Source organism: Scyliorhinus torazame, chromosome 6, assembly GCF_047496885.1.
Source record: "Scyliorhinus torazame isolate Kashiwa2021f chromosome 6, sScyTor2.1, whole genome shotgun sequence".
In the NCBI taxonomy this organism is placed as follows: domain Eukaryota; kingdom Metazoa; phylum Chordata; class Chondrichthyes; order Carcharhiniformes; family Scyliorhinidae; genus Scyliorhinus; species Scyliorhinus torazame.
In genome coordinates, this window is record NC_092712.1 from 85,150,911 (window position 1) to 85,178,454 (window position 27,544).

At 46.0% G+C, this 27,544-nt stretch overlaps 1 protein-coding gene across 1 annotated transcript; it reads right to left on the reverse strand.

Moving 5' to 3' along the window:
• Positions 1–432: 432 nt before the first annotated feature.
• LOC140425840 (patched domain-containing protein 3-like) lies at positions 433–8,964 on the reverse strand. The gene is made up of 4 exons (XM_072510227.1): positions 8,710–8,964; positions 3,505–3,626; positions 3,258–3,403; positions 433–950 (listed from the first exon to the last, which is right to left on the reverse strand). The coding sequence occupies exons 1-4, from the start codon at positions 8,962–8,964 to the stop codon at positions 433–435; spliced, it is 1,041 nt and encodes a 346-aa protein (XP_072366328.1).
• Positions 8,965–27,544: the final 18,580 nt, after the last annotated feature.

Consider the following 27,544-nt stretch of genomic DNA (forward strand, 5'->3'; position numbering starts at 1 on the left):
AGAGAGTTCCAAACCTCCACCACCCTTTGATTGAAGAAGTTCTTCCTAACATCTCTCCTGAACGGTCTTGCCCTAATTTTTAAATTATGCCCCCTAATTTTAGAATCTCCAACCAGTGGAAATGGTTTATCGTTATCCACCCTATCTGCCCCTGTTAATATCTTAAATATTTCGATCAGATCACCCCTTAGCCTCCTAAATTCCGAGAAGGTGAAGAAAAGAAACTGGTACAACCTGGGCTTTACTCGTCTGAAATTCTACCATTTCCATATGGGTTGCTTATCACCTTTTCACTGAATGTTTCATTGACATAGGTTTGCTTTTTTGAGAATTTTGCTGCTGTGTCTGATTTTACACTATTCAACTTTCTGTGGGTTGCAAAGAATGTCAGGAACACAGGCAGAAATATGAGACCATGAACCGCCCCAAAAGTTATGACGAGAAACATGATTTTGAAAAATGTCCTGAATATGTAACTTTCTGCAGCGGCCAACACGACCACACCCAGTATCGTTGAAAAAGCTCCCTGGATAATAGGATAACCGAGAGAGTACAATGCATCAATACTTCGCTCAATACTTCACCTACACAACACATTGCATAGCATTTCGATTCATCTGGTTTAGGATCACGTTCAACCTTTCTGAATGTCAGCCAGTGTCTGTTACTGGCTTCTCTTCTCCCATTCAGTGCGAGAACAGCTCCAAAAAACGTAATGTTGTAAAGGAAGCAGAACAGAATAGTTGTACCTGTGTAAACACAAAATGACTGCACAGATCGAAAAGGTGTCAGAATGCCAATATAAAAAGCTAAAACATCAGTCAGAGTGGTGATTGTAATGGAAACAGCTGCTTCAGCGTACGTCTCTGCCAGGCGATCTCCAACTTTATCTTTGACCTTTGTCTTTTGCCAGCTGGACAGCATAATGAACATATCATCGACACCAATACCTAGAAATGTGAGATATGGTGAATTAATACACCAGATATTATTAATTAATGATCACAAATGGAAGTGAATAAAGTTAACATTCTCATCTGAATGATGTATCTGTTGGAATCAATACTTGCTGCAAAATATTAGCTTTCAATGAGTAGTAATTATTTCATAGATGTAGAAGGAAGTCGAAGCCAGAATGCTGCAACGAAATGCAAACATTATGCCATATCTGCACTTTTTTTCTATTTTTTAACTGTTAACAGGAGTATTCTGCAACATTACTACTGATATACTCAAGTGGATAGAGCTGTGAAGAAGGCCTATGGTGTGCTCGCGTTCATTAGCAGAGGGATTGAATTTAAGAGCCGTGAGGTGATGATGCAGCTGTACAAAACCTTGGTAAGGCCACATTTGGAGTACTGTGTGCAGTTCTGGTCACCTCATTTTAGGAAGGATGTAGAAGCTTTGGAAAAGGTGCAAAGGAGATTTACCAGAATGTTGCCTTGAGTGGAGAGTAGGGCGTACGAGGAAAGGTTGAGGGTACTAGGCTTTTTCTTATTAGAACGGAGAAGGATGAGGGGTGACTTGATAGAGGTACATAAGATGATCGGGGAATAGATAGAGTAGACAGTTGGAGACTTTTTCCCTGGGTGGAACAAGCCATTACAAGGAGACATAAATTTAAGGTGAATGGTGGAAGATATAGGGGGGGTGTCAGAGATAGGTTCTTTACCCAGAGAGTAATGGGGGCATGGAATGCACTGCCTGTGGAAGTAGTAGAGTCGGAAACATTAGGGACCTTCAAGCGGCTATTGGATAGGTACCTGGATTATGGTAGAATGATGGGGTGTAGATTAATTTGTTCTTAATTTAGGACAAAAGATTGGCACAACATCGTGGGCCAAAAGGTCTGTTCTGGGCTGTATTTTTCTATGTTCCATGTTCTATGTTCCCGTACCAGCCTCCCTGAACAGGCGCCGGAATATGGCGACTAGGGGCTTTTCACAGTAACTTCATTTTGAAGCCTACTTGTGACAATAAGCGATTTTCATTTTTTTAATATGCAGACATAATTCTGCATTCGAATTATAGGCTGCACAATATAGGAATTATGAAAGTTACAGCCGCATAGACAAAATTGCTCCATTTTGATGGCTGTCTGCAAACCTGCCTGATAACAACAAGTGAATATGGAGAAAACACAGGTTTTCTCCACTCCAGTCCAAACTAGAGCTTCAAAAACAACATTGAGTTTTTGGAGAGTTGTGAGTCTGGAGAAACTTAAAGAAATAGGAAGGTGCAAAGCCATGGAGGCATATAAACACTAAGATGAAAATGTTAAAATCAGTGTATTGGAAATCCAGGAGACAGCGTAAGTCAGGACATGTGTCAGCATAGGTGAATCAGACGAGAGGTTTTCCAGGTACAGGCGCGTAAGTAAGTGGGGATGAAGGTGCATGATACAAGGAAGTGATCAGAGATCGTTTTATTTATGACTGAGATGATGGGGATAGAGAGGTCATGTGAGATGGCAAAGCTGGTCATGAGTATGAGAAGCAGTCTTTGTGGAAGGAAAGGTTGTGGGAGGACAGGCCGGCGAGGTGATTGAGGATGGTGGTGAAAATCACCAAGAATGAGGAGTTGTTCAGTGCAGGGAGGAAAGGAGTGAAAGCATTTCAGTGTGAAATTTGGGATTGGGCAGGAGAGAAAGATATTTTAAAAGAGAGGTGAGAGAGATGGAATTAGGTCAAGTGTACAAAGGAGAACATGCCAGAGCGAATCAGAACCTCAGAATTGTTACATAGACGTAATTTCATAGAATTTACAGTGCAGAAGGAGGCCATTCGGCCCATCGAGTCTGCACCCGCTCTTGGAAAGAGCACCCTACCCAAGGTCCACACCTCCACCCTATCCCCACAACCCAACACCCCACCCAACACTAAGGGCAATTTTGGACACTAAGGGCAATTTATCATGGCCAATCCACCTGATCTGCACATCTTTGGATTGTGGGAGGAAACCGGAGCACCCGGAGGAAACCCACGCACACACGGGGAGGATGTGCTGACTCCACACAGTCAGTGACCCAAGCCGGAATCGAACCTGGGACCCTGGAGCTGTGAAGCAATTGTGCTACCCACAATGCTACCGTGCTGCAGTGCTACAGTGCAGAAAGAGGCCATTTGACCCGTCATGTCTGCACTGGATTTCTGAATGATAGTCGGGGTCAGAATAATCTGCAATCCAAGCAGACAAATTTGAGGGGACAATCATCTGAAGTTTGATCATACTTGAATTGGGAAAATAAAATTACTGACCTAGAATCAGAAAAGGTGCATTTGCTGTATTGATGGCAAACTTCATCCTGCAGAACAAAAGTAGTCCAAATCCCGACAGCACGGCTAATCCACCTGATACAACTCCCAGAGAAGCGACCCAGACCTTATTTCTCACACAGTCAAACCTGAAATTAAATGTGATCACGTTCTATAACACAACATACTTTTTTGTGTGATGTTTTCAATGAAAGTGTGTTATAAATAAATGTGAAAATATAGTTTCTACCTCATACAAGATGTGATGGAAAAGAATATTGAAAGAAAATATGTGATAGAGAACAAAGGAATAATCCTTTTAGAATTTCCTTCAAATTCTTCTTGTCTTGATAGTGACGTGAAATAAGAGACCTGAAATTCAGGAACACAGGTTGTAGATTATCAAAGGCACTGTAAAGTTATTTTCAGACAATTGCATCCTGTTGTTTATTCATACTTCTTAAACATTCAATTACTTATTAAATCGCTTGGTTTTGACATAATCTGCAACAAAGATTAAATTTAATTCTTATTTTCAAACAATGTTTTTGAGCACAACAATAACCGATTGGCAGATTCTAAAATGTTGCTCGCTTTTACTTTTCTGAAAACAATTACATTAATTAGTAATAAATATAAGGTGCACATTCCTGCATGTTGCAGAATTATTGTCCAGACTTGGTGCCCTTTATTTCAGAACAATGCTGTCATCCTTAATTTGCAATTACAAATAGGAATATGATCAATGTCGTATATAATAGTTTTTCAAAGTCAGAGCTGTGACCCGCGAGCGGGTGGATAGCGGGCAGGTGTCAGGAGTCATGGAGTGATCGGTCCCGCTGTTCCTGATTGTGGGAGAAGCGGTGAACTGCCGCTACTGACTTTTACATGGAGAATTGCGGTCACTGCGCCTTTCAAATGGCGATCCAGATTAGACTGAGTGGAGTCTTCTGGCCAGAGACGGCAGCAGAGAGTAGGTCACGTACCCTGCACGTAGAATTGACATTAAATGTCGTCCAGAGACATTCTTTTGGCGCCAAAGCACGGAGCTGAGTTGCTTCAATTTTGCAGCTGCTGGCAAGCAAGGCAAGTGAACTGTGAAGATCAATGTTTGTTTTTTAAAAGTAAGAAACAGCCAGAAACTCAAATAGGCAGTTTATCTATTGGAGAGAAGCTCACAACAGAATCTGCTGTGAGAGCTGCTCAGGAGAGCCCGGGGCAGGACAGATCAGTGGAAGTGTTATGAGCTCCAGTGTCTCTGGTTAATGGCCATGAAAAAATAAACTTAACTCGGAGCAAGTAAGTATAAACATGATTTCATGAGGTATTGTTTTGTCAATTGTGACAATACAAATAAGGAGACAAAGCCCATGTGTGTTATATTCAAGGAAGAACTGGTAAATGAGTGGAGAAGTTTCAGAATTTGAAATGGAAGTGGTGTGTGAAAAATTCCTTTTCAGGTTGATTCCCCAGAGTCAGTTATAAACTTAGAGCTGACTCCAAATTAAAAACTATGCTGCTGTGGCTTACCTGTGATACCACATTAAAAATACACCAAAAGCCCATGAAACTGTCAGCATTAGGGGGCGACATTCTCCGACCCCCCGCCGGGTCGGAGAATCGCCGGGGGCTGGCGTGCATCCCGCCCCCGCCGGTTGCCGAAGTCTCCGGCACCGGATATACGGCGGGGGTGGGAATCGCGCAACACCGGTTGGCGGGCCCCCCCGCTCGATTCTCCGGCCCGGATGGGCCGAAGTCCCGCCGATAAATTGCCTGTCCCGCCGGCGTAAATTAAATCACCTACCTTACCGGCGGGACAAGGTGGCGTGGGCGGGCTCCGGGGTCCTGGGGGGCGCGCGGGGTGATCTGACCCCGGGGGGTGCCCCCACGGTGGCCAGGCCTGTGGTCGGGGCCCACCGATCCGCGGGCGTGCCTGTGCCGTGGGGGCACTCTTTCCCTTCCGCCTCCGCCACGGTCTCCACCATGGCGGAGGTGGAAGAGACTCCCTCCACTGCGCATGCGTGGGAAACTGTCAGCGGCCGCTGACGCTCCCGCGCATGCGCCGCCCGGAGATGTCATTTCCGCGCCAGCTGGCGGGGCAACAAAGGCCGTTTCCACCAGCTGGTAGGGCGGAAATTCCTCCGGCGTCGGCCTAGCTCCTCAATGTTGGGGCTCGGCCCCCAAAGATGCGGAGCATTCCGCACCTTTGGGGCGGCGCGATGCCCGTCTGATTGGCGCCGTTTTGGGCGCCAGTCGGCGGACATCGCACCGTTTCCGGAGAATTTCGCCCCTGGAGTAGCATCTCCCAGGAGTCTCCAGTGCTGAGGTAAACAAGCATTTTGTTGCTATTGCCCTTCACAACAACAAGATTGGATTTTCCGTTTTCATGAAGATGAAGACGGCACAAAGAAACTGGCTGAACTGAGCACCTGACATGTACATTGCCCTTTGCTCCTTTGGACCAAATTCAAGTGAGATTGTGAGGACAAACAGGCTCCCCCTTTGCATTAAAAGGTAAGCGAACATAGTGTGTGTCATGACGATCGATCGGCGTGTGTCACAAAGGTCGGTTTGCATGTGTTGCGAAGGTTGGCCAGTTCCAAAGCCGGGAGAAACTGGCTGAAAAAGACTGTAGTACACAACACTTAAAACATGTGATTCTCTCACATTCTTAAGTTAAGTCTTCCTTTCTTATAATGAAAGCAAGAACATAGCACTGACCTTTCAAACTGTTCAACCAGTCACACAATTAAGATGCATTGAGGGCATTTAAAAGTTTATTGGATAAACATATGGATGATAATGGCATAGTGTAGGTTAGATGGCTTTTGTTTCGGTGCAACATCGTGGGCCGAAGGGCCTGTACTGCGCTGTATTGTTCTATGCATAGCCAAATTATATACGTCATAATTCAGCATCAACTGAAGAGAATTTGCATCACCCCACCTAAATTTAGAGCATTTTGCACTTCCTCAGAATCCAAAAAAGATGATCAAGTTTTTTTTCTTTCATGAGATGTGGGCGTCACTGGCGAGGCCAACATTTGTTGCCCATCAATAATTGCTCTTGAGAAGGTGGTGGTGAGCTGTCCTCATGAATCGCTGCAGTCTATGTTATGTAGGCACATCCACAGTGCTGGTAGGAAGGGAGCTTCAGGATTTTGACACAGTGACAGTGAAGGAACGGCGATACAGTTGTGAATCAGAATGGTAGGTGGCCTGGAGGTTTCCCCATGCTTCTGCTGTCAGGTGGCTGAGATTGTGGGTGTGCAAGATGCTGGCAAATGAGCTTTGCTGAGTTGGTACAATCTGCAGATGGTACATCGGTGATGGAAAGAATGATGTTCAGATTGGTGTTTGGGGCTCTGATCAAATGGGTTGCCTTTCCTGGATGGCATCAAGCCTCTTGAGGATTGTTGGACCTGCACTCGGCCAGGCAAGTAAAGACTTATTCCATCTCAGTCCAGGCTGGTATCTTATGGATGGTGGACAGGCTTGGTTCAAACATGGGCAAAGAACTGACTTCAAGGGGTGAGGTGATAATAACTGCCCTTGACATCAAGGCCCCATTTTGCTAAGTATGGCATCTAGGAGCATTTAGGGGACTGTGACTGTTATATTGCAAGGCGATTGACAAGGCAATTCTCCCTCTGTGTACCTGAACAGGCGCCAGAGTGTGGCGACTAGGGGCTTTTCACGGTAACTTCATTGCAATGTTAATGTAAACCTACTTGTGACACGAATAAAGATTATTATTATGTTGTATTTAGACTTCCAGAAGGCATTCGACAATAAGATAAGCCCATGGTGTTGGAGGTAGTATATTGACATGGAACGGCCCATGTTGGCATTTTCAGCAGATCACCATAGAAGGCGGGAGAGTGCTGATATCCCGCTGTGAGGAAAGCTCTGGCACTCCCCAGTTTCTGCAAAGTCTGACTTCTGTCCTTCTGTTAACAGTACGCTCACACCCATCCTTTGAACGGGATCTGCATCAGGGCATTGATCTTGGACCACTGCGCTGGGGGAAAGGGGGATGGGGAGTGGCATAATATACACCAGTATATTATGGTGCAGATACACACACACACACATTGATGGACATGCAGTGGGACCAATCAGCATACACAACACCGCAGCCAATCACCAGTGAGAGCACACGCACTATAAAGACAGGGGACAGGCGAGTTCCCGCTCATTCTAGTAGCAGCCAGCTCGGAGCACAGAGCTCACAGCCTGCAACACAGACATTCACCATGTGCTGAGTGCATCACCTGGTTAGGACTAGGCAAGGGTCAACAGCTAAAGCTGGTATTGCATTTATCCACAGTTCAAGTATGTTAATATAGTTAACCTTATAATAAAATAGAGTTGCACCACTTCCAGTGTTGGTGACCTGTTTGTGATCCAGAACACCCAACACATCACTGCCTTCTAGTTATTTACTGTTACATAAGCTGCCATACTAACCTGTGTCCCTCTTCAAACAAAAACAACTACAACTTGACTTTATATTGCTGAAAACGGAACTCAAATAGGTCAGTTGGCTGGAGGCTGGTTTATGATGCGGAGTGACACCAACAGCATAGGTTCAATTCCCCTACTGATTGAGGTTAATCATGAAAGCCCAACTTTCTCAACCTTACTCCTCACCTGAGGTATGGTGACCCTCAGGTTAAATCACCACTGGGCAGCTCTGTTGCACTCATCAGGACAAATGTACATCACATATAAACAAATGGACTTAGTTCACCTGCCTCTCTCACAATGATAAGGATAAAAGGGAGGTAAAAATTGAAAAATAGGGAAAATGAAAGCCAGTCATGGCACAGCCTGCTGGATGTCGAATAAAATAAGGGGGGGAGTAAGGTTAAAGCATACACACAAATATTCCAAAGTAACTTCAGCAGCTATATTGCATAGAAACATACAAACAAACATACTTAGCAAGTAGAAGCAGGAGTAGGCCATTTGGCCTTTCAAACCAGCTCTGCCATTCATTGTGATCATTAAATTCAATACACTGATCTTGCATTCCCTCTCATATACCTTGATTTCTTTAGCCCTAAGAGCTATATCTAATTCCATATTGAAACCACACAACGTTTTGGCTGCAACTGCTTTCTGTGGTCGTGAATTCCACTGATTCACCACTCTCTGGGTGGAGAAATCTCTCCTAATCTCATCCCTTATCTCATTTTATCCTCAAACTATGACCCCGAGTTCCGGACTCCCCCACCATTGGGAACATTCTTTCTGAATGTACCCTGTCTAATCCTGTTGGAATTTTATATGTATTCATGAATTCCCCTCTCACTCATCTAAACTCCAATGAATGGAGAATACACGGTTCAACACCACCCCCTTTTTAATTTTTGAAAGGAACTGATTCCTGATTATTTTGTCTCATTTGCTATTTGCTTCTTTTGCATTAATGATGCCCTATGAACCTTTACAAGGATGTGGTTAATCAGCCGTTCACATGGTGTCACTTCACAGTTCTTGCTGTCCTCGTCCTGAATAATTGATGCCATGCTATTATGTCGATTGTCCTTCAAAACAGGCATGCTCTGGGAAATATTTGCACCTGAAGTGAATGGCATCGGGTTTACTGCAAGAGGCTGTATCAAATTACTTCTCGGAAAGTCTAAATCACTTACTTCTTCTGATTTGCTGTCTTCTTTCCGAGCTTTGGAAGAATTACGTACCATTTATTCAAGATCCGTCAGTGACAGGCCTTTCGGAAGAAGTTGTCTATCATGACTTCAAATTCAGAAACAAAATCAGTTTCTCTATCATTGTCATTTGATATTTTATTAATGTCATCCAACATTTCTTTCTTTGAGTCATTTACAGCTGAATGGGTTTTCCTAATTCGCACATACCCTGCCGTCGGTATATCATGTGCAACCTGTAGTACTTCCCTTCGACTCTCTGTCATCATGGGTGAGGTTTCAACCTTCACTCCTGCCAAATCATTCCCCAAAAGTAAGTCCACTCCGTCCACTGGGAATTTCTTAACCGCTTCGCCAACTACTGGACCTGACACTAAATCAGGCTCCAATTGTATTTTGTAAAATGGTACTGGGAAATATTCTCCATCTATCCACTCACTCATTCCTTAGCTTTAATTGAGCTCTCTGGAGGGAAAACCAAATCTTTCTCCATCTGGGACTGCACCACATCACACTGCGATTATGCCACCACATGTGTCACATCAGCCAGTGACTGCACCATCTCCCTCTGGGACAGGGCCACCTCCCTCTGTGGCTGTGCCCATGTTGGCCAATGCCTGGGCAATGCTGCCGACATTCCCAGTCATGGCCTGCTGTGACTGGGCCATGCTCAGGAGCAGCACTGCGATTTCCAGGTGGCTCTGGGACATAGTCGTCTGTGAGGCAGCAACCCTGTCCTGGGCCTCGGCCAGCGCCTGCACAGAATGCCCCAGGCCTTGGGCATGCTGAATAGCCAAAACCATCACCCCAATGCATCCATCACTGACGCAACCCGTGCATGTTGGCCTGGGTGGCACTCATGGTTGGCACCACCTCCTGCTGCTGCATCGTGGTTGGACTCCTCCAACTGCGCTTGCAGGTACTGGATGCTCGCTGGAACTCTTCACGTAATCCCTGGCTCTGCGACTACATCTCCACATTCGATGGGACTGTCTGTTCCAGAAGCCTGAAACCCATCAGGATGGCAGCTAGTTCCTGGGGTTGGCCAGCCCTCCAACCATCCGCCCACTCAGGGGTTCCTACCTCCTCCTGCTGTACTGGATTAGCTGTATGGTGCACATCAGATAGTGTCCCAGGAGCCTCTTCACTAAAGTGCCCAACCGAGGTGAGTGTCTCTGGGATAGTGGAGTGTGTTGAAGACAGTTGTAATGGAAGGTCAGCGTCATCCTCCAAATTCTGGGGTCACCTGAGTCACGGGCGCGGGGCTGGTTTCCGAGCTGCTCCCATCACTGCTCGGCTCACGGGGAGGCTCTGGCTGTGGCACTGGCTGGGGACGGGGGACGCCAGATGGACCCGCCCCATCTCCAGCAGGTCCTGCAAGACACAGGACAAGACGTATGATTAGACCGTGGGACGAGGCGGGGGAGAGAATGGGGATAATCGTGTGGGCAGGGGTGGGGGATGTTGGTGTTGGAGTGGGGATGGTGTGGGGCTGAGGCTGGTATGGGGGTAAGGGTGATGGAGGGCGTTCGAGGGGGTTGACACACGTGTCACAGGGAACTGCAACTCAGCGGGGTCTCACTTCTTCGCCCAGGGCCGAGCTGCACCTCGGCGACCTCCCTTTCCTGTGAACCACGTCCAGGGCCCTCTGTTCTGACATGGTGAAGGGCCGCTGGTCTGGCGGTCCCCCTCCTGTCTTCTCCCGCTCCCAACGGTTGTGTGTGGCCTGCTGCTGCGGGGCGGGAGGGGTGTGCGGGTGGGGGGGACGGGGGGGATCACAACGAATGACAGTGTCAGACAATCTGATGCATGCAGCCCAGGGGGTGAGTAGGCGATGGCCTCAGTGGCCAGCTCACCCGGCCATGGCAGCTGGTATGTGTACCCGCATGTGGTACAAGGTGATGGTTCGGCCGTCCTGCGAGGTGGGGGAGGAGGGGGGTATGATTACAGGTGTGCGGGACGGGGTGCCTACTGCTGCCTACTCACCCTGGATGCCCTGAGGAGGTCGTGCAGTTTTTTCCGGCGCTGCTGGCCTGTCCAGGCAGTGTTGCTGGTGGCGCTCGTGGCCTCTGCGCCCAGGCACAACGGACAGTTGCAGCTGGCATTCTGCTTCCTGGGTCAGGGTACAGGGTCAGCCGCTGCTCCTCCACTGCGTCAAACAGGGTCTCCAGCTCAGCATCGGTGAAGCGTGGAGCTGCTCTCCTTGCTGCCATCTTGTTGACTGGGATGGTGTGTATGGGGGGAGAATTGTTTCTGTGTGGCTGCAGCTTGTCAGCCTTTGGGTGTCAATCTTGAAACCGGTGAAGCCGGCACCATTTCCCATTCGAATCGATTGTGTTCCACATGGCGCCAGTGCTAGCCCCTTAATGGTAGCGTAATCGGTGCAGGTGGGGTGCCGTTTTTCCTGTCATAAAAGTCCACGGATTCTGCATTGCCGTCAGCCCTTAGTCTCAGAAAAGGAGAATCGCGCCCTTGATCTTTGCTGGCACCCTGTACTGGTTTACTTGTAGATTTATTCATCCAGGTTCTCTACAGCTTCAGGAATACCACGCTCACAGCCTTTCCAGAGAAGGAGAAAAAGTAGGTCCCTGTCTTTCTACGTCCAGGAGTCAAACTGAAATTGCTTGGGACTCTGAAATCCATTCCACTGGGCCAGGATCCAATCACCACCTGCTAGCAGGTAGAGTATGGTCTTTCGGACCAATTCATTGGCCCCAGCCAATCAATTGTTGGATGTTTTGGGCAGGTAAAATTCAAACCACGTTGAGCCTTGTCTACCATAGCAGATCAGATGCTTGATACTTTGCAGCTCATGGTTTATTGTCTGACTCCTCCGAGCCTTTCCACCATTGACAAGGCATTTGTAAAAATCAAAATTTAGAATACCCAATTATTTTTTTCCAATTAACGGGCAGAATAGCATGGCTAATCCACCTACCCTGCACGTCGTTTTAAGTTGTGGGGTGAGACCAACTCACACACGGGGAGAATGTGCAAACTCCACACGGACAGTGACCCGGGGCCGAACCTGGGTCCTTGGCACCTTAAGGCTACAGTGCTAACCACTAAGCCACCGTTCTGCCCCGCTGACAAGGCATAAGTCAGGAATATGGTGGACAGGCTGTCTTTATACTTTTTATTTAACCAAATAATTCCAAAAGTGAGCAGCACATTCAATCACTATATTTTTTTCAATCTTATTTTCAGTTTTAACTAAATGTTTGCTACTCTTTTAAGGCTTGGCATAATTTATCACCCTTTTTATTTAAAAACATTTTAGATTAAGTTAGATTTAATGATGGATCCAAGACAACTTGAGAACCCTGGACTGATTTCTCTCTTAAAGCTTCACATAAATCTTTTCAGAAGACGAAGCAAATAATTTTAGACGATTATCAACAGAGGAAATCCTGAGCATTCAGATTGTTCATTTATTCAGTTTAATAATGAAGGTATAAATTCCTTTCAGCTAAATGACTTACGAAATCCACAGGGATTTATATGCTGTTGCATAGCAAAATACCGAGGGTTTTTCTGCCAAAAGTTAGAACGGCCTCTGCAATATTGATACCCCTTGGATGAGAGAGTGGTGCAACAATTTAAGAAATAGATGCTCTCTGGACCCCGTACTCTAATGGTTCTAAAGATATTAAAAAATTACCTTTTATTAATTCCAGGTATTCAAAATAATTTTTTTAACTGCACATTTACTAGAAGGAAACGATCAAATAAATCAAAATAGTTAGTAGGTGTATGAGTAAATTGTACTTCTGCTTCCAGTTCAGACAGATTTGCAACTCTTTGTTTCTGTATCAGGTTCTGTTTATTATTGCAAGTCATGTAAATGCCAGTTTAGAAAATCAGGATCGAGCCTTGCAGATGAGCTGCCAATGCAATACATAGAGGTTGAAACTGATGGCTGAATACATGGGGCAGATATTTATGTTCACCGTCCCGTGGGTTTGTAGACAGGGACTAACTGTACAATATCTCAGATGACCTTCCCAACAGGTTCCTGCCTACCCCAATCACTCTTCAATTTTACACTTGGCCTAGACTGAGGCCTAGACTCACCCTTGCCTCAGTTGAGGCCCTTAAGTGGCAAATTGTTCACCACTTAAGAGTGGCTTCTCACCCAGCCTCAATTTACATGCAGATGGGATGAGTTCAGTGACAGGGAGAAAGCATGAAAGTGAACCATGAGAGTCTGATTCCTGCTCCCCATCCTACTGCACACTTCAACCAACACCTCCCCCCCTCCCCTCCCCGCCGACTGCTCCCCTAGGCCACAGCCTCCTTCCCTCCCCTGAGACCCCCACACTTACCTGGGCCTACACTCCCAGGTCTCAGGCTCCTGCATGCAATGTTACTCATACACACTGCATGTCCGGCGCTGCAGGGACCAGAAAACTGCCCACCAATCAGATTGCTTGGCAGATCTCTGAGGAGAGACTTCCTCCTGCTGGAGGGGCAGGTGTCCCGTCTCCAGCCAATTAACACTTGTCGGAGTGTGAAATCGCTGTGGTGCAGGCAGTATCGAAAACCCTGCCAGCCTCAAACTCCTGGTCAAAAATATAGGTAAGATTCTACAAAGGAGGCAGCAATCAGCAAGGGGGTTGACAATATTAGTACATTCCTTCCTCTGGCTGTCTTGCACATAGGTTGTGTGGCAAAGGTACTGCCTTCCGGTTATCTACTGTTACATAAGCTGCCATAGTAACCTGTGTCCCTCTTCAAACAAAAACAACAACAACTTGACTTTATATTGCTGAAAACTGAACTCAAATAGGTCAGTTGGCTGGAGGCTGGTTTATGATGCGGAGTGACACCAACAGCATAGGTTCAATTCCCCTACTGATTGAGGTTAATCATGAAAGCCCCACTTTCTCAACCTTCCTCCTCACCTGAGGTATGGTGACCCTCAGGTTAAATCACCACTGGGCAACTCTGTCTCAAAGAAAGGGGAGAGTAGCGTCTGGGACTGTGCTGACGTCTATTGCTGAAAAGAGAGACATGTTACTGAAGCACTCATCAGGACAAATGTACATCACATATAAAGAACTGGACTTAGATTTAGGTTCACCTGCCTCTCTCACAATGATAAGGATAAAAGGGGAGGTAAAAAGAGAAAAATAGGGAAAATGAAAGGCAGTTATGATATGCACGGCCTGCTGGATGTTGAGTAAAATGAGGGAGAGAGTAAGGATAAAGCACACACACAAACATACAAAGAAACATACTTAGAAACTAGAAGCAGGAGTAAATCATTCGGCCCTTCAAGCCAGCTCCGCCGTTCATTGTGATCATCAAATTCAATAGCCAGATCTCACATTCCCTCCCATAACCCTGATCTCATAAGCTCCCAAGTGGATTATATAACTCCATCTTGAAATCACACAACGTTTTGGCCGCAATTACTTTCTGCGGTGCTGAATTCCACAGATTCATCACTCTGGTTGAATAACTTTCTCCTCACCTCGGTCTTAAAAGGTTTACCCCTTATCCTCAAACGATGACCCCCTAGTTCTGGACTCCCCGTCATCGGGAACATTCTTTCTGAATCGACCCTGTCTCATCCTGATAGAATTTCACAAGTTTCTATGAGTTCCCTTCTCACTCTTCTAAACTCCAATGAATGGAGAATACATGCGGCGGGATATTCCGTTTCTGAGACTGACGCCAATGCAGAATTCGTGGAGTTTCACACCAGCAAAACTGGTGCCATACCTGGACCGATTCTGCTACTGTTAAGAGCCTAGCACTGGTGCCACTTTGAACACAATCGATTACAATGAAAAACGGTGCGGGATTCGCCAGGTCCATGATTGACACTCGAGAGGCTGACAAGCTGCAGCCGCACATAGACATTACAATCGGCACACACACTCTTCCCAGCCACAAGGTGGCACTGGTTGTGCTGGAGCATGCCGACAGCTGATGGGTCAGCTGGGGCCAGAGGCCACCCAGAGAGGTGGCCTGGGGGACACCTATATGACCCGTGTCCCTAAGTTCACAGTGGGCTGCATGGCCGCATTGCCAGCTGTGGCAATGGTGTTCCATACCTGTCCACCCCGACTCCACAGCCCACCTCATGGCCACCCCCCGCTACTCCCCCCCAGGCCTGGCAGACGTCCTCTGGCCAGCGGCACAACTGACAGCAAACTATGGTGATGTTAGACATTTTCCGTACCCCCTCTCTCCCCCTCAGCAGCCACCATGCCAGTTTCAAGATTTTTGAAAGCACAACTGAAAGGCGCAGTCGGGAACTCGACCCATCGGGGAGGAGAGAATTGCGGAGGCCATGGACAATACTGGGTCAGTCTCGCTAATGATATGCAAACGGTGTCCACTGTACATGCGGTCTCGTATGATAGACGCTGCTGTTGGCACCCGCCGCGATTTTCACGTCAGAACTGTTCTCCGCCCTTTCGCAATTTTGGCTTCAACAAACGGAAAATCCAGCCCATGGTTCTCTATCCAACTTCCCCTTAATTTTCAAAAGGAATTGATTACTGATTATTTTTTTTTTAAATTTAGACTGTTCAATTATTTTTTTCTCCAATTAAGTGCCAATTTTAGCATGGCCAATCCACCTAACCTGCACATCTTTGGGTTGTGGGGGTGAAACCCACGCAGACATGGGGAGAATGTGCAAACTCCACATGGGCAGTGACCCAGGGCTGGGATTCGAACCCAGGTCCTCAGCGCCGCAGTCCCAGTGCTAACCACTGCGCTACATGCCGCCCTTGATTACTGATTATTTGATCATCTTTGCTATTTGCTTCTTTAACGTTAAAGAGGCATTGTGGACCTTCACAAGGATGTGAGTTAATCAGCCGTTCACTTGATGTCACTTCACGGTCCTTGCTGTCCTGAATAATTGATGCCATGCTCTTGGGTATATTATACTTCAAAACAGGCACGGTCTGGGAAATATTTGCACCTGAAGTGAATGGCGTTGGGTTTACTGCAAGAGGCTGCAACAAATTACTTTTTGGAAAGTCCAAGTCACTTCCTTCTTCTGATTTGCTGTCTTCTTTCCTAGCTCTAGGACAATTACTTGCCTTATGTTCAAGGTTAGTTGGTGACAGGCCTTTTGGGAGAAGTTATTTCTTATTACTTTAAATCATAAACAAAATCGGATTCAGAATCATTGTCATTTGATATGTGATTAATGTCGTCCAACATTTCTTTCTTTGAGTCATTTAATGCTCAACAAGTTTTTCTATTTCCCACATGCCCTACCATTGGTATCTCATGTGCTATCTGCAGTGCTTCCCTCGGACTCTGTAATTATGGGTGAGGGTACAACCTTCACTCCTGCCAAATTATTCCCCAAAAGTGAGTCCAGTCCGTCCACTGGGGATTTCTTAACCACTCCAACCTGACACCTGACATTATATCAGGCTCCAATTGTACTTTATATAATGGAACTGAGATATAAGCTCCATCTATCTCATTCCATAATACCTGAGCTTTCATTCAACTCTCTGGAGGGAAAACCAAATCCTTCTCCAGAAAGAGAGTTTAGGAAGCACCTGTGTCCCGTAAGATGGCGATAGGATTGGCTAGTTCATTTGATGAAAATGAGATGATATTCGCTGAGACAAAAATTCAGTATATCGCTAACCTGCCTCATTCCTCACACCTACATTGATATGGGAATTGTGGTCAATTTGGGACACATACAGGTACAGGTACACAGCCTCTGTGTATTGCGCGAAGAAACCAGACTGGGCTGAAACTAGTATCCATTAAGAGTCGATCACCATTCCCCCAGGACAATAGAGTTTGAATCAAGGAGTTACAACAGTAGCAGACTAACCGGCGCTACGCCCCCCTTATTTGGAAAGACATACGTGCCTGGGACAATGATAGCTAGCACCCACCCAGCTATCGAGGTATCCACCCCCAAATTGGCTGAGATCTGTCGTGTTGGGTGTTCTGATACACAAACCAACCAACACGGTTGTAGATGGTACAACTCTGTTTTATTATTCTGTACAATAATAACTATTAACTTCTGGCTGTGGTTCGTACTTCACCAGCTAACCTGTGGACCCAGCCCTAGCACTATCTTAGTGAGGCACTCAGCGCATGGTGTATGTCTGAGTGGCGCGCTGAGAGCTCTGTGCTCTGAGATATCTCCTGGTAGAATGAGCGGGAACTGTGGTGTTCCCTGTTTTATAGTGCGTGTGCTCTCACTGGTGATTGGCTGTGATGTTGTGTGTGTGTTGGTTGGTCCATCTACCTGTCCATCAGTGTGTGTGTGTGATTGCAACATGATTGCAACGAACATGGTTGCAGGAAGGATGAGTCAGCTGACCAAGGCACCATGGTTCAGCAGGCCATTCAAGGGGAGGGAGTAAATAGGCAAGTTGTAGTTGTTGCGGATTCTATTATCAGGGGGATAGATAGTATCCTTTGTGAGCAGGATGAAGAGTCCCGCATGGTATGTTGCCTGCCCGGTGCTAGGGTGCGGGACATCTCTGACCGGCTTGAAAGGATACTGGAGAGGGAGGGGGAGATCCAGTTGTTGTGGTCCATGTCGGTACCAACAACATAGGCAAGTCTAGGAAAGAGGACCTGTTTAGAGATTATAAAGAGCTAGGATTCAAATTCAAAAACAGGTCCTCAAGGGTCATAATCTCCGGATTACTGCCCGAGCCACGTGCAAATTGGCATAGGGAGGCAAGAATAAGGGAAGTTAACACGTGGCTGAAAGAGTGGTGTGGGAATGAGGGGTTCCTTTTCATGGGACACTGGCATCAGTTTTGGGACAGGGGGCACCTATACCGTTGGGATGGTCTCCACCTGAACTGAGCTGGGACCAGTGTTCTGGCGAAAAGAGTAAATAGGGTGGTCAATAGGACTTTAAACTAAAGATTGGGGGGGAAGGGAAAGTCAGGGAACCAAGAGGTGAAGTAATCAGCGGGGAGCGTAGCTGCTTAGCAATACAAAAAAACACGAACAGACAAAACTCAAGGGTGGTTACGATTGTCCCCATCCCACAAAATATGACATAGTGTATGGAAAGGCTCAGTAAACCAAGGTCCACCACACTAAAAAAACAAAAAGGGACGGTCAATAGAGAATTAAAGGTGCTATCTTTAAATGCGCGCAGTGTACGGAACAAGGTAGATGAGCTTGTGGCCCAGATTGTGACTGGCAGGTATGATGTGGTAGGCATCACAGAGACATGGTTGCAGGGGGTTCAGGACTGGCATTTAAACATCCAGGGATTCCCAACCTATCGAAAAGACAGAGAGGTGGGCAGAGGGGGCGGGGTTGCCTTGTTAATTAGGAATGACATTAAATCAATAACACTAAACGACATAGGGTCAGATGATGTGGAGTCTGTGTGGGTAGAGTTGAGGAACCACAAAGGCAAAAAAACCATAATGGGAGTTGTGTACAGGCCTCCTAACAGTGGTCAGGACCGGGGGCACAAAATGCACCACAAAATAGAAAGTGCATGTCAGAAAGGCAAGGTCACAGTGATCATGGGGGACTTCAATATGCAGGTGGACTGGGTAAATAATGCTGCCAGTGGACCCAAGGAAAGGGAATTCATTGAATGTTTACAGGAGGGCTTTTTGGAACAGCTTGTGATGGAGCCCACGAGGGAACAGGCCATTCTGGACTTAGTGTTATGTAATGAGCCAGACTTGATTAAAGATCTTAAAGTAAGGGAGCACTTAGGAGGCAGTGATCATAATATAGTCAAATTCAATCTCCAATTTGAAAGAAAGAAGGTAGAATCAGATGTAAAGGTGTTACAGTTAAATAAAGGTAACTACAGGGGCATGAGGGAGGAACTGACGAAAATCGACTGGGAGCAGAGCCTAGTGGGAAAGACAGTAGAACAGCAATGGCAGGAGTTTCTGGGAGTAATTGAGGACACAGTACAGAGGTTCATACCAAAGAAAAGAAAGGTTATCAGAGGGGGGATTAGGCAGCCATGGCTGACAAAGGAAGTTAGGGAATGCATCAAAGCAAAAGAGAAAGCCTATAATGTGGCAAAGAGTAGTGGGAAGTCAGAAGATTGGGAAGACTACAAAAACAAACAGAGGATAACAAAGAGAGAAATAAGGAAAGAGCGGATCAAATTTGAAGGTAGGCTAGCCAGTAACATTAGGAATGATAGTAAAAGTTTCTTTAAATACATTAAAAACAAACGGGAGGCAAAAGTTGACATTGGGCCGCTCCAAAATGACGCTGGTAATTTTGTGATGGGAGACAAGGAAATAGCTGAGGAACTGAATAAGTTCTTTGCGTCAGTCTTCACAGTAGAAGACATGAGTAATATCCCAACATTTCCGGAGAGTCAGGGGGCAGAGTTGAATATGGTAGCCATCACAAAGGAGAAAGTGCTAAAGAAACTAAGAGGTCTAAAAATTGATAAATCTCTGGGCCCAGATGGGCTGCATCCTAGAGTTCTAAAGGAGATAGCTGAAGAAATAGTGGAGGCGTTAGTTATGATCTTTCAAAAGTCACTGGAGTCAGGGAAAGTCCCAGAGGATTGGAAAATCACTGTTGTAACCCCCCTGTTCAAGAAGGGAACAAGGAAAAAGATGGTAAATTATAGGCCAATTAGCCTAACCTCGGTTGTTGGCAAGATTCTAGAATCCATTGTTAAGGATGAGATTTCTAAATTCTTGGAAGTGCAGGGTCAGATTTGGACAAGTCAGCATGGATTTAGTAAGGGGAGGTCATGCCTGACAAACCTGTTAGAGTTCTTTGAAGAGATAACAAATAGGTTAGACCAAGGAGGGCCAATGGATGTTATCTATCTTGACTTCCAAAAGGCCTTTGATAAGGTGGCTCAAGGGAGACTGCTGAGTAAAATAAGGGCCCATGGTATTCGAGGCAAGGTACTAACATGGATTGACGATTGGCTGTCAGGCAGAAGGCAGAGAGTTGGGATAAAAGGTTCTTTTTCGGAATGGCAACCGGTGACGAGTGGTGTCCCGCAGGGTTCAGTGTTGGGGCCACAGCTGTTCTCTTTATATATTAACGATCTAGATGACGGGACTGGGGGCATTCTGGCTAAGTTTGCCGATGATACAAAGATAGGTGGAGGGGCAGGTAGTATGGAGGAGGTGGGGAGGCTGCAGAAAGATTTAGACAGTTTAGGAGAGTGGTCCAAGAAATGGCTGATGAAATTCAACGTGGGCAAGTGCGAGGTCTTGCACTTTGGAAAAAAGAATGGACTATTTTCTAAACGGTGACAAAATTCATAATGCTGAAGTGCAAAGGGACTTGGGAGTCCTAGTCCAGGATTCTCTAAAGGTAAACTAGCAGGTTGAGACCGTAATTAAGAAAGCAAATGCAATGTTGTCATTCATCTCAAGAGGCTTGGAATATAAAAGCAGGGATGTACTTCTGAAGCTTTATAAAGCATTAGTTAGGCCCCATTTAGAATACTGTGAGCAATTTTGGGCCCCACACCTCAGGAAGGACATACTGGCACTGGAGCGGGTCCAGCGGAGATTCACACGGATGATCCCAGGAATGGTAGGCCTAACATACGATGAACGTCTGAGGATCCTGGGATTATATTCATTGGAGTTTAGGAGGTTGAGGGGAGATCTAATAGAAACTTACAAGACGATGAATGGCTTAGATAGGGTGGATGTAGGGAAGTTGTTTCCATTAGCAGGGGAGACTAGGACCCGGGAGCACAGCCTTAGAATAAAAGGGGGTCACTTTAGAACAGAGATGAGGAGAAATTTCTTCAGCCAGAGAGTGGTGGGTCTGTGGAATTCATTGCCACAGAGGGCAGTGGAGGCCGGGACGTTGAGTGTCTTTAAGACAGAAGTTGATAAATTCTTGATTTCTCGAGGAATTAAGGGCTATGGAGAGAGAGCGGGTAAATGGAGTTGAAATCAGCCATGATTGAATGGTGGAGTGGACTCGATGGGCCGAATGGCCTTACTTCCGCTCCTATGTCTTATGGTCCTATGGTCTTATGATATGTTAATATAATATATGACAAGATCGATGAGGGTGATCGAGAATCCTATCGATCCACTGGCCCCAGAGTAAGGACCGCCCAAAAGGGCGCGAAAGAGATGAAGGATAAAAACCCACGCGCACTCGAGATCTGCCTCTTTTGGGACTGGCCTGTGTGCGACCAACTGCAGCAGAACAACAAAGTTCAAGGACCTGCCACCATTCCTGAAGGACGAGCCTATCTGAGACGAACCCAACAACTTCCAAACCGATCACGTGGACCCGGATAAAGGCCTTATCTTGCACAGTGACGGTTACTGGAAGTTAAGTAAAGGTCATCTTAGTTGTTAGGTGTAGATTAGTATGGAGCCGTGCGTGTTATTGCATAGAGATACAAGTCTTGTGTTATTAATAAACTGTGTTTTTGAGCGTACATATTGGTTGTGTGATCATTTGGTCGATATAAGAAACAGCTTGTGGTTCACCCCAAAGTAAAGAAGGGAGCAGATACATACATAGAAGATAGGAGCAGGAGGAGGCCTTTTGGCCCTTCTAGCCTGCTCTGCCATTCACCACGATCATGGCTGATCATCCAACTCAATAGCCTAATCCTGCTTTCTCAGCATTACCTTTGATCCCATTCTCCCCAAGTGCTATGTCCTGCTGCCTCTTGAATATATTCAAAGTTTCAGCATCAACTACTTCCTGTGGTAATGAATTCCACAGGCTCACCGCTCTTTGTGTGAAGAAATGTCTCCTTATCTCTGTCCGAAATGGTTTACCCTGAATCCTCAGGCTGCGACCCCTGGTTCTGGACACACCCATCATTGGTAACATCTTTCCTGCATTCACCCTGTCTAGTCCTCTTAGAATTTTATAAGTCTCTATGAGACCCCCCCTCATTCTTCTGAACTCCAGCGAGAACAATCCTAACCTAGTCAATCTCTCCTCATATGACAGTCCCGCCATCCCAGGAATCAGTCTGGTAAACCTTCGCTGCACTCCCTCGAGAGCAAGAACATCCTTCCTCAGAGAAGGAGACCAAAACTGCACACAATACTCCAAGTGTGGCCTCACCAAGGCCCTGTACAATTGCAGCAACACATACCTGCTTATATTCTCGAAACCTGTTGCAATGAAGGCCAACATACCATTAGCCTTCTTTGCTGCCTGCTGCACCTGCATGCTTACCTTCAGCGAATGGTGCACAAGGACACCCAGGTCCCACTGCACACTCCCCTCTCCCAATTTACAACCATTCAGGTAGTAATCTGCCTTCCTGTTTTTGCTTCCAAAATTCTTATCACCTCACACTTATCCAAATTATCCTGCATCTGCCATTGGTTTGTCTTCGCGCCCAACCTGTCCAGATCTTGCTGTCGGAACCCTGCATCCTTGTCACAATTCACCCTCCCCACCTAATTTGGTATCATCTGCAAACTTTGAGATGTTACATTTTGTTCCCTCATCCAAATCATGAATATATATTGTGAATAGCAGGGGTCCCAGCACCGATCCCTGTGGTACCCCACTGGTTACTGCCTGCCAATTTGCAAAGGACCCATTAATCCCTACTCTTTGTTTCTTCTCTGCCAACCAGTTTTCTATCCACCTCAATACTTTTCCCCCAATCCCATGCACTTTAATTTTGCACAATAATCTTTTATGCGGGACTTTGTCAAATGCCTTCTGAAAGTCCAAATATACCACATCGACTGGCTCCCCCTTGTCGACTGTACTGGTTACCCCTTCAAAGAATTACAACAGATTTGTCAAGCATGATTTTCCCTTCATAAATCCATGCTGACTCTGACTGATCCTGCCACTGCTTTCTAAATGTTCTGCTATAAAGTCCTTGATAATGGATTCAAGCATTTTCCCCACTACCGATGCTAGGCTTACTGATCTATAATTCCCTGCTTTCTCTCTACCTCCATTTTTGAATATCGGAGTGACGTGAGCTACCCTCCAATCTGCAGGGACAGTTCCAGAGTCTATAGAATCCCGGAAGATGACCACCAATGCATCCACTATTTCCAGAGCCACCTCCTTAAGCACTCTGAGATGCAGATTCTCAGGCCCTGGGGATTTATCCGCCTTCAATCCCATCAGTATTCCCAGCACCATTTCTCTACTAATGTTAATCTCCCTCAGTTCTTCCCTCTCACCAAACCTTTCATTCTCCAACATTTCTGGCATCTGATTTTGTCCTCATTTGTGAAGACAGAACCAAAGTATGTATTCAATTGCTCAGCCATTTCTTTGTCCCTTATTATGCATTTCCTGTTTCTGTCTGTAGTGGGTCTGCATTTCTCTTTACCAATCTCTTTCTCTTCACATATCTGTAGAAACTCTTCGTGTCAGTCTTTATGTTCCCTGCATGCTTCCTTTCATACTGTACTTTCCCTTTTTTAATCAATCCCTTCGTCCTTCTTTGCTGAATTCTAAACTGCCCCCAATCCTCAGACCTATTATTTTTCTTGGCCATCTGTATGCTTCTTCCTTGGATCGGATACTATTTCTAATTTCCTTTGTAAGCCATGGATTGGCCCTCTTAGCCCCTTTGCTTTTGTGCCAGACAGGAATGAACAGTTGCTGTCGTTCCCCCATGCGTTCCTTGAATGTTTGCCATTGTCTATCCACTGTCATCCCTTTAAGTAACTCTCCCCAATCTATCAAGGCCAACTCACGCCTCATATCCTCATTAAGATTCAGCACCCTAGTCTCCGATTCAACTACTTCACTCTCCATCTTGAGAAAAAATTCCATCATGTTATGGTTGCTCATCCCCAAGAGGTCTCGTACAGCCAGACTGGCAATAATTCCCATCTCATTACACACTACCCAGTCTAAGATGGCCTGCTCTCTAGTTGGTTCCTCCACATATTGGTCAAGAAAACCATCCCGTATACACTCCAGGAATTCCTCCTCTACGGCATTGTGGCTAATTTGATTTGCCCAATCTATGTGAAGATTAAAATCACCCATGATCACCGATATTCCCTTATTACATGCATCACTAATTTCTTGCTTAATGCCATTCCCAACCTCACCAGTGCAGTTCGGGGGTCTGTATATGACACCCACTAATGGTTTTTGTCCCTCTCTCTCCGCGCTCTTTATTGAAGTCTCGCCCCTCTCTCTCTCCATGCTCTTTATTGAAGTCTCGCCCTCTCTCTCTCTATTCTCTTCATTGAAGTCTTGCCCTCTCTCTCTCCATGCTCTTTATTGAAGTCTCTCCCTCTCTTTCTCTGCGCTCCTTATTAAGGTCTCGCTCTCTCTCTCCGCGTTCTTTACTGAAGGCTCACCCTCTCTCTCTGTGCTCTTTATTAAGGTCTCAACCTCTCTCTCTCCGCGCTCTTTATTGAAGTCTCGCCCCTCTCTCTCTCCATGCTCTTTATTGAAGTCTCGCCCCTCTCTCTCTCCGTGCTCTTTATTGAAGTCTCGCCCCTCTCTCTCTCCATGCTCTTTATTGAAGTCTCGCCCTCTCTCTCTCCCTGCTTTTTATTGAGGTCTTGCCCTCTCTCTCTCTCCATGCTCTTTATTGAAGTCTCTCCCTCTCTTTCTCTGCGCTCCTTATTAAGGTCTCGCTCTCTCTCTCTCCGCGTTCTTTACTGAAGTCTCACCCTCTCTCTCTCTCCGTGCTCTTTATTAAGGTCTCAACCTCTCTCTCTCCGCGCTCTTTATTGAAGTCTCGCCCCTCTCTCTCTCCGTGCTCTTTATTGAAGCCTCGCCCCTCTTCTCTCTGCGTTCTTTATTGAAGTCTCGCCCCTCTCTCTCCATGCTCTTTATTGAAGTCTCTCTCTCTCTCCGCGTTCTTTCTTGAAGTCTCTCCATCTCCGCGTTCTTTATTGAAGTCCCTCCCTCTCTCTTTCCGCGTTCTTTATTGAAGTCTCACCTGCTCCCACAGCAGTGTTTACCTGAGGTCTCCTAATTCCAGTTAAAGCTACAGGCTACCTTGTAGTATTCTCAACTTTTGTTCCCTTTTTGGACTCTTCCTTCTGAACTCCCACCAGTCCCATGGGCTTTTCTTGAAACTTCCAACATGTTGAATGAAGGTGTCCCTCTTTTTTTACACCGAGGATTCCGAATCTCGCCTCGACACTCAGTATCTTATTTTATGGTCTAAGGAGAAGATCTCATGGCATTCCCAGCTTTCCATTCTTTACCTTGGCTTCTTGGGTGGCACAATAGCACAGTGGTTAGCACTGTTGCTTCACAGCGCCAGGTACCTGGGTTGGATTCCCGGCTTGGGTCACTGTCTTTGCGGAGTCTGCACATTCTTCCCGTGTCTGCATGGGTTTCCTCCGCACCCTCCGGTTTCTTCCCACAAGTCCGGAAAGATGTGCTTATTAGGTAATTTGGACATTCTGAATTCCCCCTCTGTGCCGGTGTGTGGTGGCTAGGGGATTTTCACAGTGACTTCATTGCAGTGTTAATGTAAGCTTACTTGTGACAGTAATAAAGGTTATAATTGCCTTCCTTTCACTCTCCCACTTCCTATCCTTTTCAAATGCTGGGGTGACGGAACAAAGATTTAAATCTATGGATTAGCTCATACTCGTCAGCCATTACTGCTGCCTGTCTGGCAATCATCACCCTCTGGTCTTCAACATAGAACATAGAACATAGAAAATACAGCACAGAACAGGCCCTTCGGCCCACGATGTTGTGCCGAACCTTTGTCCTAGATTAATCATAGATTAACATTGAATCTACAGTGCAGAAGGAGGCCATTCGGCCCCCTGAGTCTGCACCAGCTCTTGGAAAGAGCACCCTACCCAAACTCAACACCTCCACCCAACACCAAGGGCAATTTGGACATTAAGGGCAATTTATCATTGGCCAATTCACCTAACCCGCACATCTTTGGACTGTGGGAGGAAACCGGAGCACCCGGAGGAAACCCACGCAGACACGGGGAGGACGTGCAGACTCCGCACAGACAATGACCCAAGCCGGAATCGAACCTGGAACCATGGATCTGTGAAGCAATTGTGCTATCCACAATGCTACCGTGCTGCCCTTAAGAACAAATAAATCTACACTATATCATTTTCCCGTAATCCATGTACCTATCCAACAGCTGCTTGAAGGTCACTAATAACATGGGCTGTTATTATATAAGGTTGGGAATTTTTAAATTTCTCTAAAAGAAGGACCTCTCTCAGAACCTCATAGGTAGTTGCTATTACCAATGTTCGTACCCATCTGTCAAAATTATTCTGCTGAACCCTTTCAAATTCGGCAAACATCTGTCCCGGCTGTTGCCTTAAATCCCAAAACATTTGCCTATATGCTACGGAAATCACACCATATGCACGCAGAATATTCAAACTGCAACTAAATTCTCTCCAGCTCAATTTTCCCACCGGATAATGTCCTTGATGCTCCACTACCTCATGTTCTCTCCTGCATTCCGAGCATCTCGTTCAACTTTAAATGCTACGCAATTGCATCAGTTAACTCCACCTTCCTGGCTCTAGCTAGTACCTCTACTTTTCATTCCCCTGCCAATTCGACTTGCTTTTCTTTTTGAAGCTCTTTTAAGTAAACTAGAAACAACTCATCCACCTGAAGAAAACTCTTAGCAGCTTCCAGAGCCATCCCGTTATATTGCTCTTTTTGTTTCAATTTATACTGTAACCCAAACTTCGCTGTCCAACCTTCCAAAGATCCTGGAACCGAGCCCCTAAATTATGTGGCAACACCCTAGACTAGTGCATGGTCAATTCCAGCCCCACTTGCCCTGGAGTCACAACACAAGTGAATTAACCAATAGTTTTACCATACAATTCCAAAAGTGCGAAGCACATTCAATCACTATATTTTTTTCAATCTTAATTTCAGTTTCAACTAAAGTGTACTACTCTTTTCAGGTGTGGCGTAATTTATCACCCTTTTATTTAAAAACTGTTTCGATTAAGTTAGTTTTAATAATGGATCCAAGTCAATTTGAGAACCCTGGACTGATTTCTCTTTTAAAGCTTCTCATTAATATTTTCAGAAGAGGAAGTAAATAATTTTAAACTATTATCAACTGAAGAAATCCTAAGTGTTTAGATTGTGATTTGTTCAGTTTAATAATTAACAGTACAAAGTCTTACAACACCAGGTTAAAGTCCAACAGGTTTGTTTCGATGTCACTAGCTTTCGGAGCGCTGCTCCTTCCTCAGGTGAATGCAGAGGTCTGTTCCAGAAACACATATATAGACAAATTCAAAGATGCCAAACAATGCTAGGAATGCGAGCATTAGCAGGTGATTAAATCTTTACAGATCCAGAGATGGGGTAACCCCAGGTTAAAGAGGTGTGAATTGTGTCAAGCCAGGACAGTTGGTAGGATTTTGCAGGGCAGATGGTGGGGGATGAATGTAATGCGACATGAATCCCAGGTCCCGGTTGAGGCCGCACTCATGTGTGCGGAACTTGGCTATAAGTTTCTGCTCGGCGATTCTGCGTTGTCGCGGGTCCTGAAGGCCGCCTTGGAGAACGCTTACCCGCAGATCAGAGGCTGAATGCCCTTGACTGCTGAAGTGTTCCCCGACTGGAAGGGAACATTCCTGCCTGGTGATTGTTGCGCGATGTCCGTTCATTCGTTGTCGCAGCGTCTGCATGATCTCGCCAATGTACCACACTTCGGGACATCCTTTCCTGCAGC

Excerpts from the sequence above, each read along its gene's own strand:
- LOC140425840 (XM_072510227.1), bottom strand. The coding sequence starts at position 8,964 with ATGGTACGTAATTCTTCCAAAGCTCGGAAAGAAGACAGCAAATCAGAA. Across the intron at positions 3,627-8,709 it reads GGCTGATTAACCACATCCTT|GTCTCTTATTTCACGTCACT; the intron begins GTAAAGGTTCAT and ends CCTGAATTTCAG. Across the intron at positions 3,404-3,504 it reads TCCATCACATCTTGTATGAG|GTTTGACTGTGTGAGAAATA; the intron begins GTAGAAACTATA and ends ATTTAATTTCAG.